The sequence below is a fragment of the Mus caroli genome, unplaced genomic scaffold (genome assembly GCF_978045245.1).
Source record: "Mus caroli unplaced genomic scaffold, Mus_caroli_1 scaffold_8, whole genome shotgun sequence".
Classification (NCBI taxonomy): domain Eukaryota; kingdom Metazoa; phylum Chordata; class Mammalia; order Rodentia; family Muridae; genus Mus; species Mus caroli.
In genome coordinates, this window is record NW_028227263.1 from 140555610 (window position 1) to 140570798 (window position 15189).

The 15189-nt window shown below is 41.0% G+C and overlaps 1 protein-coding gene across 1 annotated transcript in view; it reads left to right on the plus strand.

The window, feature by feature from the left end:
- LOC147003733 (NACHT, LRR and PYD domains-containing protein 2-like) overlaps window positions 1–15189 on the plus strand; it is a 41400-nt gene that overhangs the window by 7932 nt on the left and 18279 nt on the right. Inside the window, exons 4-8 of the mRNA XM_085841083.1 lie at window positions 3543–5145; window positions 7442–7612; window positions 10054–10218; window positions 13039–13209; window positions 14321–14491. Coding sequence (XP_085697209.1) covers window positions 3543–5145; window positions 7442–7612; window positions 10054–10218; window positions 13039–13209; window positions 14321–14491 — 2281 coding nt within the window. The remainder of the gene's footprint in view (window positions 1–3542; window positions 5146–7441; window positions 7613–10053; window positions 10219–13038; window positions 13210–14320; window positions 14492–15189) is intronic.

Consider the following 15189-nt stretch of genomic DNA (forward strand, 5'->3'; position numbering starts at 1 on the left):
GCTTCAGTATCTGTGAGCTCCTATGAGGCCTACTTAGCTGATTCTGTGGTCCATGTTTTCCAGGTATTCTTCATCCCAGGCTCCTACAATCCTCCTTCTCCTATTCCATAGGGTTCCCAAAGCTCTGCCTTTGGTTGTGGGTCTCTGCATCCATTCACATTAACTGCCAGAGGAAGCCTCTCTGATGTCAACTGGGCTGTGCACTAATGTATGAGTTTGGGAATAATTTTATTAAACATTTTTTGTGAGGAGGAGGGGTTCGTCAGTCGTTTTTAGTCTTGTTACAGGAAATATTTTAAAAAGGCACCATCATGCATTATCACTAGCTACTCACTGTCCCCAGCAACCTTGCTGCCTCCATGGCTAACCCTATGCAATGCCTTTCTACTTCAATCTCCTCAGGGTTTTCCATGGTTGCCCATCTCATGGTTCTCTTGCTGTGGATTCTGCTCACATTTCCAGCCCTGGTAAAATCAAAACTCTAGAGACTTGTAATTTATCAGTCAGATTTATACTAGTAAATTCTCAACCCACAAAATGCCCACACAATGAACTCAAAACTCAGTTAATATAAACACAGGCTACACACCTAGATAGGGAAAGCACACCCTACTTATAATTTAATCATCTACTTAAGAAATCCCCAATACTTATGGCTCCCAGAACTGTGTGGTTCCTCTTCCTCTCCTATAGGTTCCATCTTGTCTCTTTCTCTCCTTTCCTCCTTCTCTCCCTCTACTCTCTGTACTCATCTCTAAAATTCTCAGCCCACCTTCCTTTTCCACTGCCCAATCACAGGCTTTCACCTTATCTTGTACCAGTCCTCACCTGCATATAGACAGCAATCCACATAGTCTTTTCCTAGGTCTCTGAGCCATTCAGCTTCCAATTCCTGACCATCCAGGCAGTGTCAGTCATGGGCTCCTTCTCATGGCTTGGCCCTCATATTAGACCAATGATTGGCCATTCCCACAATCTCTGAGCCACCATTGCCTCAGCACATCTTGCTGGTAGAACAGGTGTGGGTTGGAGGTTTTGTGGTTGAGTTGGTGTTGGTCCCACAACTGGGAGCCCTCCCAAGTTACCAAAGATGGCCAGTTCAGGCTCTGTATCCTCTATTACTAGGAGACCTCACTATTGTAATACTCTTAGATTCCAGGGAGTTTCTGCTGCAATAGGTTTCCACACAGCCTCCTAAATGCCCCCTTATTCCAGTCAATCTTCTCCCAGGACTCTTTACCCTCTGCCCCTCCCTCCTTGATCTGATTCCTTCCCATCCCCACCCACCCACTGACAGGACACTTGAAAAATCTATTTCCCCTTCCCAGAAAGATCTGTGTCTTCTTTAGAGCCCTCCTTGTTAATACTTAGTCTCTCTCGGACTGTAGATTGTAGTATGATCTTCTTTGACAGCTAATATTCACTTATTTTTTTTTAATTTTTAATATTTTTATTACATATTTTCCTCAATTACATTTCCAATGCTATCCCAAAAGTCCCCCATAGCGCCCGCCACTTCCCTACCCACCCATTCCCATTCTTTTGGCCCTGGCATTCCCCTATATTGGGGCATATAAAGTTTGCAAGTCCAATATTCACTTATAAGTGATGACATATCGTGTTTATCTGTCTGGGCCAGGGATGTTATTTTTTATCTTAGCAACACACCATGTATAAATATAATTCATTTTCTTTATTTAAGTTCTTTGGTTAAGAAACATGTAGGTTGTTTCTGGTTTCTGGCTGTTAGGAATAAAGCTACAATGAACATAGTTGAGTAAGTACCTTGTAGTAAGATGGAGTGACCTCTGGGTGGGTATAAGCCCAGGAGTGATATAACTGGGTCTTGAAGTAGAAGTACTCCAAATTTTATGAGTAACTATCACATTGATCTCCATATTGGTTCAACAAGTTTGTACTCCCACCAGTAATAGTGGAGTGCTTCCCTTGCTCCACATCCTCACCAACATAAGCTATTGTGTTTTATTGATCTTAGCCATTCTGACAGGTGTAAAATGGGATCTCAAAGTAATTTTGATTTGCATTTCTCTGGTTGCTAATGATGGTGAACATTGGTTTAAGTGTTTCTTGGCCACTGGAGATTCCTCTATTGAGAATTCTCTGTTTAGCTCTGTACTCTATTTAAATCGAATTATTTGGTTTGTTGCTGTTTAGTTTCTTGAGTTATTTATATACTTTGTATATTAGCTCTCTGTCTTATGTGGGGTTGGTGAAAAGAATGTGTCTGTGCTATCAGTTATCTAGTCGTCTCCTATGCCAATACCCTCAAGGCTCTTCTCTATTTTCAATTCTGTCAGGTTCAAAGTGTCTGTCCCTTCTTCCCCTTCACCTCTGAGAAGAAGGTGTAGTTTAGAGACATGAATAACTACTTGTACTTCCTTAGGGCTATAGGTCTATTTAAATTGTTTATTTGATCTTGATTTAATTTTGGTAAATGGTATCTGTCATTTTCTTTTAGATTTTCCAATTTTGTATCATACAGATTTTTAAAGGAAGCCCTGATGATTCTTTGGATTTTCCCAGTGTCTGTTATGTCCTCCCTGTCATTTCTGACTTTGATGATTTAGATATTCTCTCTCTGCCTTTTAGTTAGTTTGGATAAGGATTGTCTATCGTGGTTTTGTTGTTGTTGTTTATTTTTTCTCATTTCATTGATATTCTCTCTCTCTCTCTCTCTCTCTCTCTCTCTCTCTCTCTCTCTCTCTCTCTCTCTCTCTCTCTCTCTCTCTCTCTCTCTCTTTCGACAGGGTTCCTCTGTGTAGCCTTGGCTGACCTGAAACTCACTCTATAGGCTTGGCTAGCCTCACACTCAAAGTACTTATCTAAATCCACATCTTGAACTCTTCTCTAACAGTTTCAGAGTTTTGTATTGTCTATCTCTAATAACAATTTTTAATAATTTCATTATTCCTTTGAGAATTTCATAGACTTCATTTTGATCCTATTCACCATCCTTACCCAACCTGCTCCCAGATCCTTCCCAGATCCTCTATGAAAATTTGAATAGAATAACAAGAGAATTTAAGCATTCTAAACAAAGAAGTTACTTTTCCATAGTAGAAAGCAATTTTCCCTAATTTTCGTTACCTTGGGCTAAAATAAAAAGGAGCTAGTGAGATGATTCAGCAGTAAGAAAAGCATGCTGTTCTTGCAAAAGAGCTGAGTTTGGATCCAAGAAGTCCCTATCAGGCCACTCTCAACCACTTGTTAATTCCACTCCAGGGAATCTAATGCCCTCCTCTGGCATCTATGGGCACTGCACTCATATGTCCATATCTGCACACACTCATAGGCCCACACTGAAAGCTTTCTAAACGTTTTTTAATGGGACTCTTTAAAAAAAAAAAAAACATTTGCATCAAAATATATGATGTCCCCATCATATCTTGCTGAAATAAACTTGGATTGAAGTTGCTCTTAAAGAGCTGTGTTCTTCGTTTCCCTTTTCTACTTTATACAAGATAATTTTTCACAATAACCAACTATGTTCTGTCTATCCTCCCCCCTCATTGGTGGTCAAGAGGACAAGCAAAAAGAGGAATGGAAGATTAGATACACAGCTAAATGGAAGAAGAACTTCTGGCCTAAATGCAATAAAGAAATCTATGTGACTACCGAGAGCTACAGGACACTCCTGGCATTGTGTAACCCAAAGATAAAAACCCCATTTGCTCATGCAATTGTGCTGCATGGCCCTCCAGGCTCTGGGAAAACCACAATGGCAAAGCAGCTAATGTTAGAATGGTCAGAGAGTAAGCAGGCCCAGATTTTCTCATGTGCCTTCTACATCAGCTGCAGGGAAGTAAATAATACTAAACCTTGCACTTTTGCTCACCTCCTCTCCATGGACAATCCCTCCTGGAGGGACTGTGTGATGCGAGATCTAGTCCTGGGAAAGGAATTCTTATTTGTGGTGGATGGTTTTGATGAACTGGCATTCCCAGCAGGAGCTTTGATCCGTGACCTCTGTGGTGACTGGAACACAGTGAAGCCTGTAGAGGTCTTACTGGGCAGTTTGCTGAAGAGGAAGATGGCACCTCATGCCACCCTGCTAGTAACCACAAGGACACAGTCTTTGCACCAAATCTTTGTCATGATGGATCAGCCACTACTAGTAGAAACTCTAGGCTTCTTGGAGCAAGAAAAGCAGGAGTACTTTCAGAAATACTTTGAAGATGAGGAGGTTGAGGAGGACGATAAAGGTGAGGGAAAGGCACTGAGAGCTCTCAAGGAAGTGAAATGCAATGCTGATCTCTACCAAATGGCCTCACTTCCTACTGCATGTGGGATATTCTGCCTCTGTCTGGAGTTAAGGATGAAGAAGGGGGAAGACCTGGCTCTGACATGTCAGACCTACACCTCTATGTTCCTTAACTTCCTCTGCGAAGTCTTCTCACCAGAAACCTGTGAGGGCCATCTCAATAAGGAATTACAAATCTTATTCAAGAAAATATGTATCCTGGCTGCCAAAAGTCTCTCAGAACAGGTGCCCATACTCTGTGAAGAAGACTTCTTGAAATTAAAAATGAACCTAAACAATTTGCATCCCATAGTGTGCAGGCACATCCTCTTTAAGGACAGTTCCAGTACACACTGTCTCTCTTTCATCTGCCTCAGTATCCAGCAGCTCCTGGCTGCAATAATATTTGTTCAGGAGCTTGGACAGGAAAGCAAGAATGTCTCTAAATATAGTATACAGAACATGCTTTCGAGGGAAGCAAGATTAAAAAACCCTGACCTGTCTGGACTGCTGCCATTTGTATTTGGCCTCCTGAATGAGACTCATATTCAAGAGTTGAAGACCATTTTTGGCTGCCAAATATCAACTGAGGTCAAGAGAAAATTCCTGGAGTGTGAGTCAGGGGAAACTAAACCCTTACTATTACTGATGAATATGCAAGAAATCTTGTCCTGTCTCTATGAATCTCAGGAGGAGGAGTTTGTGAAGGAAGCCATGATCCTCTTTGAGGACATCTCCTTGCATTTGAAAACCAGCACTGACCTCATTCATGCTTCATTCAGCCTCAAGAACTCTCAGAACCTGAAGACAATGTCCCTGAAAGTAGAAAAGGCGGTCTTTCCAGAGAATGTTGCTGCACTAGAGTCCACAGCTAAGCATCAAAGGTAAGAACCCTACTTCCTTGCATACTTCTTAATAGTACTTCTATCCTCCAACTCATCCCTTGTATATTTAATAAGAGGCTGAAGTCTCTCATTCTCTATAGGTCAGGGTAGGACATTTTGTACCTGTTCAACTTCCTTCCTAATTAATAATAAAAGTGAAAATGATGATATAATTAAGGACGCCAGCCTGAGAGTCAAGCATCTTAGGTCCTATGGTCTCCTCTCCTCTGGTTAGCATTTGTTTGATTGCTTTCCCTACAGCATTTGCATACAGAGTGGATGCTCCTGACTGTATCCTTCCTCTCTCTGCCCACCTTTCTGCTGAAACCCTGTTATTCATGGGTCTCCTCATTCCACTTTTACATCACATATGTTTTTATTACACTTGTTTATTAAGTATGTGTGTGCAAAAGTCAGAGGATAGCTTATGAAAACCAGTTTTCTCCTTGAGTCTCATGTATCCTAGACATCGGATTCATCAGGCTGGGCAGCAAGCACCTTTCCCCAGTGAATCATCTTGCCTGTCCTCACATTCTATGTGCTCTGTTAAAGCCTTTTTTGCTTTGTAAAATGAGATTTTATTAACTATGTTCCACTTGAAGGCCTTACTCTGTATTACTTTCAAATATAAAAACTATTTGCCATATTCACCAGTGAGATCAAACACAACTCCTAATGAATATTCCACATGCATACTACCATTGAGCTAAAGCATCAGGTCTCTGAACACTATTCTCTAAATAATCCTTAAAGCATTTTTTTGTTTTACCCACTTATAGATGCTTCTCTACTTTTCCTAAATGTCCAACATCATTAGCCATTATTAAAATGAAAATTAAATGTATTTTGAGGGCCTGGAGAGACAGCTCAGCAATACGAGCACTTGCTGGTCAGCCAGAGGAACTAGTTTCAATTCCCAGAACCTTCATGGTGATTTACAACTGTCTGAAAGTCCAGCTTCAGGGACTAGAGTACCCACTTCTTGCCCACATGTATGCAGGCATTCATGCAGGCAAAAGCTCACACACATAAATCATAAATTTTCAAATTCATAGTCCTCCCCTAGCATGCCCCAGCTTTGTACTTTTCTCAACCTCAAGCAGTTTCAATAAGAATATTTGTCTTTTTAAAATTGCTGTTTATGAGAGAATGTTAACTAATTGTCCATCTGGTTTAGCTTACTTTGCTTTATACAATGTCCTTTGTGTTGTTGCAAATGACTAAATATTATTGTTCTGTAAAGAAAAATGAAATCATAACAGTTCCAGGAACACGAATAACATTGGAAATTACTAACCAAAGAAGACAGATTCAGAGCTAAATACCGTGTTCTCTCTCAAACAGATTCTAGATTTTAATGTTTATATATATATATGGAAGGTTAGGTTATGAAATTACTCAAGGCTGTACTGATTAATTTTCTGTGATATAAATGTAAAACTAGAGTCATCTGAGAGAAGAAAGCATCAGTTGAGAAACTGGCTTGTAAGCAAGTCTGTGGGATATTTTTTTGATTGATATTGATATGGGAGGGACCAGCCTACTGTGGGTGGTTTTATTCTTAGGCTGGTGTTCCTGGAGGGGGGCATATTAGAAGATAGATTGAGCAAGCCAGTAATCAGCATTCCTCCATGGCCTGTACTTCAGTTCCTCAGTCATGAATTTTGATCAGGAAGAAAAAGGCAAAATAAAACCTTTAACTCCACAAGTTGCTTTTGGTTATGATATTTAATCACAGCAACACAGAATCAAAGTAGACCAAAGGCCATGATATGGGAAGATTCCTTTAAGAGAAAAAAAGGACTGCAGATAATAGAATATATTGCCTGAAAACATAAGTGGATCAGAATAAAGCAGGCAGGTGAGTCGAGGTAAACCAGAAAGAACAAAGTATACAGGGAAATGTCGAAGCAACAACCCATCTGGATGCTGATACAATAGACAAATTTCAAAAGCTTTTTTGGAAACTATGAAGATGGCTTAGTCCTTAAAGCTCAGTCCTTAGATCACTTACAGTGAGGCAAGTGCAAAGACCTGACTTTAGGTCCTCAGAACCCACACAAAAACACAAGGTCATGAATGCCTATAACCTCCATAACAGAAAGATGGAAGGTGGAGACATGCAGGTCCCTGGAAGCTTAAATGTCTGATGGCCTTGCCTCCTTGGTGCAATTGCAAACCAGCGAGAGATTCTGCCTCAAGTAAAAAAGGTAGAAGGTGCTAGAAGATTCACGGGAGCATGCAAGCACACATGAATATACGGAGAAATAAAAATTGGCCTCTTTGTTTTTTGTAGGTCCCCGGATGAACAACGCATGCTAACTTTCTGGACAGACTTTTGTGACACATTTAATTCAAATGAGAAACTGGTCTTTCTAGACATTCACGAAAGCTTCCTCAACAGCTCTGCACTGGAGATTCTTTGTGAAAAGCTGCCCTCTGCTTCCTGTTGTCTCCAGAAAGTGATGTAAGTAGGAGCTGATCTCTAGAGGAGAACCCCTGACCGTACAACCAAAGCACTCACAATTATAGAGTAATGGGAAAATCCTCAAACTCATATCCCAGACTCAAACCAGGTATCCAAGACATAGGGAATTTAGATAGCCCTGCTATTAATTTTATCTAGAGAAGAATCACAGAGTAACTGCAATATAATGCAGGAGACAGTTTTGACATTCATAAATACCATAAGAGAAATCAAGATGCCTAGGTATCTTGACTCCTACTATGGCAACCATTGGGATCTAAATAGAACAGAGTCCCCAACCTCTGTGGGAACTTGAGTGGTGTATTTGTTGGAGGGAAGAAGGTTGGCCTACATATTTGTAGAATGGTGAGCAGTGCCCCTCCCTAACCCCCACATGCTAGATATCAACATCACTTTCTGCCTTCAGTCATAAGATACCTCTGTGCTTACAAGTATCCAAGTATCATCTAGTGTCCCTAGGGGACACAGAATCATGACATGCTGAAAGCCACTAATGTAGAAAGAATGAGAGCAATGTGCTTGAGGCATGAGCATAGAAAACCAACTGGGCAGTGTGTGTGTCCATTACCAAAAACATGTTAATGAAATTGGAATAAAATTAGTCATGTAAAAATATTGGCAGGGGAAAGGTTAAATCTGTAACGTAAACACATGAGGGCAGAGTGTGGGAAATGTTTCACTCTTACTCGGGGTTAATCTGTAGATTGTGTGCCTAGAAGATTGAAATCTAGCAAGATCTAAGTCACACGGGTTTCAAGGACTTCAGATAGTTTCTAATGAGAAATGTTGGACAATAGAAACAAAGCTTGAGTTGTGATGAGTAAGATCTGGAAATAGCATATGCTATAGTGTTATTATAATATCAATATTATATACTCTATATTTGCTGAGAAGAGTTGAGAGTGGTTTGGAGTGGGGTGGTTTAGGTGGTATTTTAAGATGGGGGTCAATGTAGCCCTGATTTTCCAACCACTCATCTATAGACTAAGTTGGTTTCAGACTTCTGACAATCTACCTGTCTCCAATATGGTCGGATTACACCACACATAACATGAGAGCATAGATCTTCTGTATTTCTCTCCCTCTCCCTCTCCCTCTCCCTCTCCCTCTCCCTCTCCCTCTCCCTCTCCCTCTCCCTCTCCCTCTCCCTCTCCCTCTCCCTCTCCCTCTCCCTCTCCCTCTCCCTCTCCCTCTCCCTCTCCCTCTCCCTCTCCCTCTCCCTCTCCCTCTCCCTCTCCCTCTCCCTCTCCCTCTCCCTCTCCCTCTCCCTCTCCCTCTCCCTCTCCCTCTCCCTCTCCCTCTCCCTCTCTCTCTCTCTCTCTCTCTCTCACACACACACACACTTCCACCTATTTTCTTCTAACACTATGTCCAGAGAACCTGATACATTATTCTGGAATCTGAGGGCAGGTGTACTCACACAAGTATATACCCGACTTACTGATACCCAAACATAGACACACACTATCACATAGTTAAAAATAAATCTTTTGGGGCTGGTGAAATGGCTCAGCAGGTAAGAGCACTGACTGCTCTTCCAAAGGTCCTGAGTTCAAATCCCAGCAACCACATGGTGGTTCACAACCACCCATAATGAGATCTGACACCCTCTTCTGGTGCATCTGAAGACCACTAAGGTGTACTTCTTTATAATAATAAATAAATCTTTGGACTGAAGAGAGCAGGGTTGACCAGAGTGAGCAGAGATCCTAAATTCAATTCCCAGCAACCAGATGAAGGCTTATAACTGTATCTTATATCTGTACAGCTACAGTGTGTACTCATATACATTAAATAAATAAATAAATAAATAAATAAATAAATAAATAAATAAATAAATAAAGCTTTTAAAACGATTTTTTTAAAAAATAATCTTTTAAAATTCTATCTGATATAGAGATTATTATATGGTTGCACCAGAAAAGGAGCATCTTGCCCCAAATCAACATGTTTGTAGCTATGAAGTGAAAAAAAAGGTAGCTGTGTGAGATAATATGTTAATTATCTTGATTTGGTCAATTATTTGACTAGGTCGATCTATAACAAAACAATGTGGTATAGCCTAAATACAAGTCGGTCAACAATGCCTTTAATAATGGGGTGGTTTAATTTGGGGGAGCTAAAATGTAAGCATACTGCCTCCCTTTGCTTCTGTTTATTGTATAGTAGAGGGATAGAAAGTCAAAATCAGATTTCTAGAAATTTTTATTATATTTATTGATAATTGTATGGAGAGGAATGTGAGGTATATATTTGTGTGAGTGGAGCCACAGGACAATTGGCCAGAATTGATTCTTTTGTTTTAACTACATGGGCCCCTGGGATCAAACTGAAGTTAACAGGTTTGGTGTCAAGTATGCCTATTTACTGAGCCATCTCACCAGCACTCAAGATTTCCTCTTTTGTATTCTTTTCTTTAGCCTCAAAAATATTTCCCCAGATGATGCCTACAAGAAATTGTGCCTCATTTTTAATGGTTATAAAACCATCTCACATCTGATCCTGCAAGGTGGCAACCTGGACAGCATGCATCACTCACTGTGTGAGGTTCTGAAAAATCCAGCCTGCAATCTGAAGTTTCTCAGGTCTGTCTCTTCATTCCCTAAAAGTGGCTTTATCTCTGGGATCTCCCAGGGATCCATGTTATTTGACACTGTTGGTCTTCCTATGGAGTTGTTATCCACTTCAGCTTCTTCAATCCTTCCCCTAACTCTTCCTTAGGGGTTCCCAACTTCAGTCCAATGATTGGCTGCGAGTATCTGCGTCTGTCTCAGTCATCTCCTGGTAGAGCCTTTCAGAGGGCAGCCATGCTAGGCCCCTGTCTGCAAGCACAACATAGTGCTTGTAATAGTGTCAGGGTTTGGTGCCTGCCCATGGGATGGATTCCCAGTTGGGCCAGTCACTAGTTGGCCATTCCTTCAGTCTCTGCTCTGATTTTGTCCCTGGATTTCTTTTAGACAGGAACAATTCTGGGTCAAAAATTTTGAGAGTGGCTTGATGTCCCCATCCCTCCACTGGAGGGTCCCTGTCTAACTACTGGAGGTGGTCTCTTCAGGTTCCTTCTCCCTACTACTTGGTATTCCAGCCAAGATCACCCCCATTGAGACCAGGGAAGCTCTCACATCTTCTGTCTCTGAGACTTTCTAGAGGTTTCCCCCACACCCACACCTACCAGCCCCATATTTCCATTCATTCTCCTGGACCTCTGGGCCTCTGGGCCTCATTTCTGTCTCTTGACATACCTAATAAGATTGTTTATGCTGAGAGAGAGAGACAGAGAGACAAAGAGAGACAGAGACAAAGAGAGACAGAGACAGAGAGAGACAGAGACAGAGAGAGACAGAGACAGAGAGAGACAGAGATAGAGAGACAGAGAGAGAGACAGAGAGAGAGACAGAGAGACAGAGACAGAGAACACTAACATTCAGAGTACATAGACTAGAAGATAGAAAATTAATTCAGTCTTTATCTTCCCTGAACTCTGAACAACCTAAACAACTATAGATGGCAATCCTGTGACCAAGAAACTCCTAGAATTTAAGTAACAGCTCTGTTGGGTCATTTTCTTGTGGTTGTTGTAGTTATACTTCTTGGGTTATCATTCAACATAAGCTTTAAGACCCCTTCTTTCCAGCAAAGGTGCTCCAGACCATCAGTTAAGCCCTTCCCTGGCTTCACTTTTGACTGGGATATCAGCTGTTGGGAAGTTCTCTACTGCTTATCCCTCCACCCACATCCTGTGGTTCACGGGTCCTAACATGACTATATTTGAACCAGCAGCAGTAGCAGAGACACAATGTAAGGGCACAAACCATCCTATGTATTTCCAGATATGTGATATTCATCCATTTCTCTAGGTCCTCTTGTCAATATAGAGGAGATAACATACAATCTATAAGGACTAAGACATGAGATAAAACAAGTCATGAGATAAGTTGTAACTGATATGAATACTATCCATGGAAAGTGACTTTTTTTTTTCCTTTTCCTGAGAGAATTATCTAGGAGACAAAGTGTATAACTTGAATATTTGAGACTCAATTCCACTTTAAATGACTAAGCTAATGCCAAAAATGAAAGGAAATTTCATGTAAGCTCAATGTATGTAATGTTTGGAAGTAATTAGCAGTGCACATTGTACCTGATACCTTGATTTAATTTAGTTACATAGTTACAGTGTAACTCTGAGAGGTTCTTCATGATCTTTAGCATGTCTTAGCTGTGTGACAAATGTCTACATGTCATTCTGTGTGGGTATTGACTTAAAACATTCAATGTTAAAATACAATTATTTCCAACATAATATTTGAGATAATAAAAATCCGTTAATTGCCTGTAGTCATGGGACTGGAGAGACTGAAGCAAGAGGGCTGAAACTTTGAGATCCACATAGTGATACCCAGTCTCACAAATGATATATATGAATATGGGTTTGGTGGTGCATACTTTTGATCCAAGAACTTGGGAGACAGAAGCAGGTAGATCTAAAGGCTAGCCTGGTATGCATAATGCGTTTGGAGTCAGTCATGATATACAGATAAACCCTGTCTCAAAACTATATATATATATATATATATATATATATATATATATATATATATTCATAAATTTATGGCAGTACAATTAGCAATACATGTATGCACATGGGTATGGGGCTATCCTTGAGCAACCTATCAGTGGTCACAACACCAAAGCAAAAGTGACTCTCCTTCCCCAAGCTGGCACTGATGATATCTCTTCAACTAAGGGTGGGGCTAAAAGAGAACATGAATTTGGGGTGGAAATCTGTTGAGTTGTCAGTAGGAATTAGGACGGGATGTGAATTAAATATATATCTGTATGAAATATTAAAAGAAGAAAATTAACTTGAGATGGGATATCTCTGTGTAGTTCTGACTGGCCTGGAACATACTGTGTAGACCATACTAGCCTGTACCCTACAGAGATCTGCCTGCCTCTACCTCTTGAATGCTGTATTGGAGGCATGTATGATCAAAATTTATGTAGGAGAGAATGAAACTTGGTAAACCTAGGCAATTTAGACCATGTTTTTGTACTCAACAATGTAAGGAGAGCACAAAATGGCCAAAGAGTATAAACATTGTGTTTGAACAGTTAGGAAGTATTCCTACAATAGGAAACAAAACTCGAAAGTTTGTCTGTGGGAAGTTTATCCAAGGAGGAAAAAACTTGATCAGAAACAATATGGACCCTTCAATTAGCTGCAGTCAGTTTCTGCTATCTCTTTGTAAGCCTGATTTGATGTTTTCTATATCTTTCAATTACTTCTCTTACTTTGGCTTGCTATATACTTATTAAACCCATTCACAATGGCAAGAACAGCTATCCTACCTACAACATTCTTTGGACCATTCAGAATATACTTGTTCTCATTTCTTCCACAGCCTGGGATCTTGTTCTACTGCTGCTCAGAAATGGGATGACTTCTTCCCAGTCCTGAAAGTCAATCAATCCCTGATATATCTGGATCTCACAAACAACAGTCTCTTGGACAAAAGTGCTAAGCTTCTATGTAATATTTGGAAGGAACCAAAGTGCATACTGCAGAGGGTATCGTAAGTATGCCCTCTCTTTCTATTGAACATTGCTTTGGACACTGAGCTATAGACAGAAGAGATATGGTTGATTCCACACTTACACAGCCACCCATATTGTTGTGGGATACACTTAAATCCAACATAAATCCAACAAAACTCCACTAGTCAATGCAGATGACAAAAAGTTATTGTAATTGGGGCCACATAACAGATTCAGAAGCTAAACTGTAACCCTGAAGAGAAATTGCACAGCATATTTAGAGGATGAGACCACAAAGTGAGGGGCAGTGGGGTGTACTGTATGTAGCATTGCCCAATCATATCTTGACATAAGGGGTTGATCAAGTTAGGATTAAATTCCTGGACTTGGATAACATGGATTTAGTTTGACCCTGCCAGAAAGATGGAGAAATTGCCCTTGAGTTGTCTGGACTCAGACAAGTACTTCCTTATAATAGAAGCCATTTAGCTATTGGGAAGTCCCCAGCTACCCTAGGGCCTGGGACCTTGAATTTAGTTTCTCCCTGTGATTAAACAGAATCTGAAAATGAAATGGTAGTACCTAAAATATGTCTCTTTGTTCCCAACACTATGAACCCCACTCATGCATGCAGACACCTGCTTCTGAGTTTTTTGACTGTACATCACTCATTTTGCTCTTCTCTCTTTGTTGAGAATTTCATGCATGCGTATGTCTGTATGTCACTTGATAAAACTCATCCCCCATCTTCTCTCCTCTGAGTTCCCTCCATCCCGTCTTCACCATTCCCTCCCAACTTCACATGCTCTTTGCCTAAATCCACTGAGTCTACTTACTGTACATAGGAGTAAGACAATCTACTGGTCACCTCTCGGCAGACACATCCCTGAAGAAAACTTGATTCTTCTTACCCTGAAAACCATCACCTGCCAAGCTCCTCAATGTGAGACCCTCCCTCATCCCTGCTGGATTTTAGCTGGCTTAGTCTTAGGAAGTCTTAGATTGCTTTCCTAAATCTAAATCTCTTGTGTGATCATGATGGTGTAGTGGAAATCAACAAGAACTTGAGTTTATGTTCTGGAGGCAGCTAGAAATGCCCTCTCCTGACTTAATAGTCCAGCTTGGTCCAGCTGTGTGCTTTATCCGCAGGTTGGAGAACTGTCAGCTCACTGAAGCCTGCTGCAAGGACCTCTCTTCTGTTTTGATGGTCAGCCGAACTCTGACACACCTCAGCCTGGCCAACAATAAACTTGGGGATAACGGAGTGAAAAACCTGTGTGAAAGCTTAAGCTACACGGAGTGCAAACTACAGACCCTGGTGTAAGTCTTCTCTGCCTGCAGGAGGCATTGCAGCTTTGTGTGTGTGTGTGTGTGTGTGTGTGTGTGTGTGTGTGTGTGTGTGTGTGTGTGTGTGTTTGTGAAAGAGACAGAGAGACAGAGAGCCAGGGAGACACAGAGAGAGAGACAGAGAGACAAAGAGACAGAGAGACAGACAGACAGACAGACAGACAGACAGACAGACAGACAGACAGAGAGGCAGAGAGGCAGAGGGGCAGAGACAGAGACAGACAGAGACAGACAGAGACAGAGATGGACAGAGATGGACAGAGATGGACAGAGATGGACAGAGACACAAACAGAGACAGACAGAGACACAGACAGAGACACAGACAGAGACACAGACAGAGAGATATGAAGGGAAATCATGATTTTCTTAACTACTACAAATACTATGCTAAGATCTTCCATGTGTGTGATAGAATATGAGAATGGCATTGGCTGGTGATGCACCCCAGTGGTAATGGTTATGTATAGCATAAGTAAAACCCTGGCTTCAGTATTTCCACCATTATAGAATATGTGATGTTAATATTCTATAGGTGAATCGAGAAGAAGATATGGTTTCCAGATCTGACTTCAATTTTGGTTTTGGTTTTGGTTGAGATGATGTCTTATGTATCCCAGGCTGGCCTAGAATTCACTGTGGACCAGACTTTGAACTCTCCTGATCCTTCTCC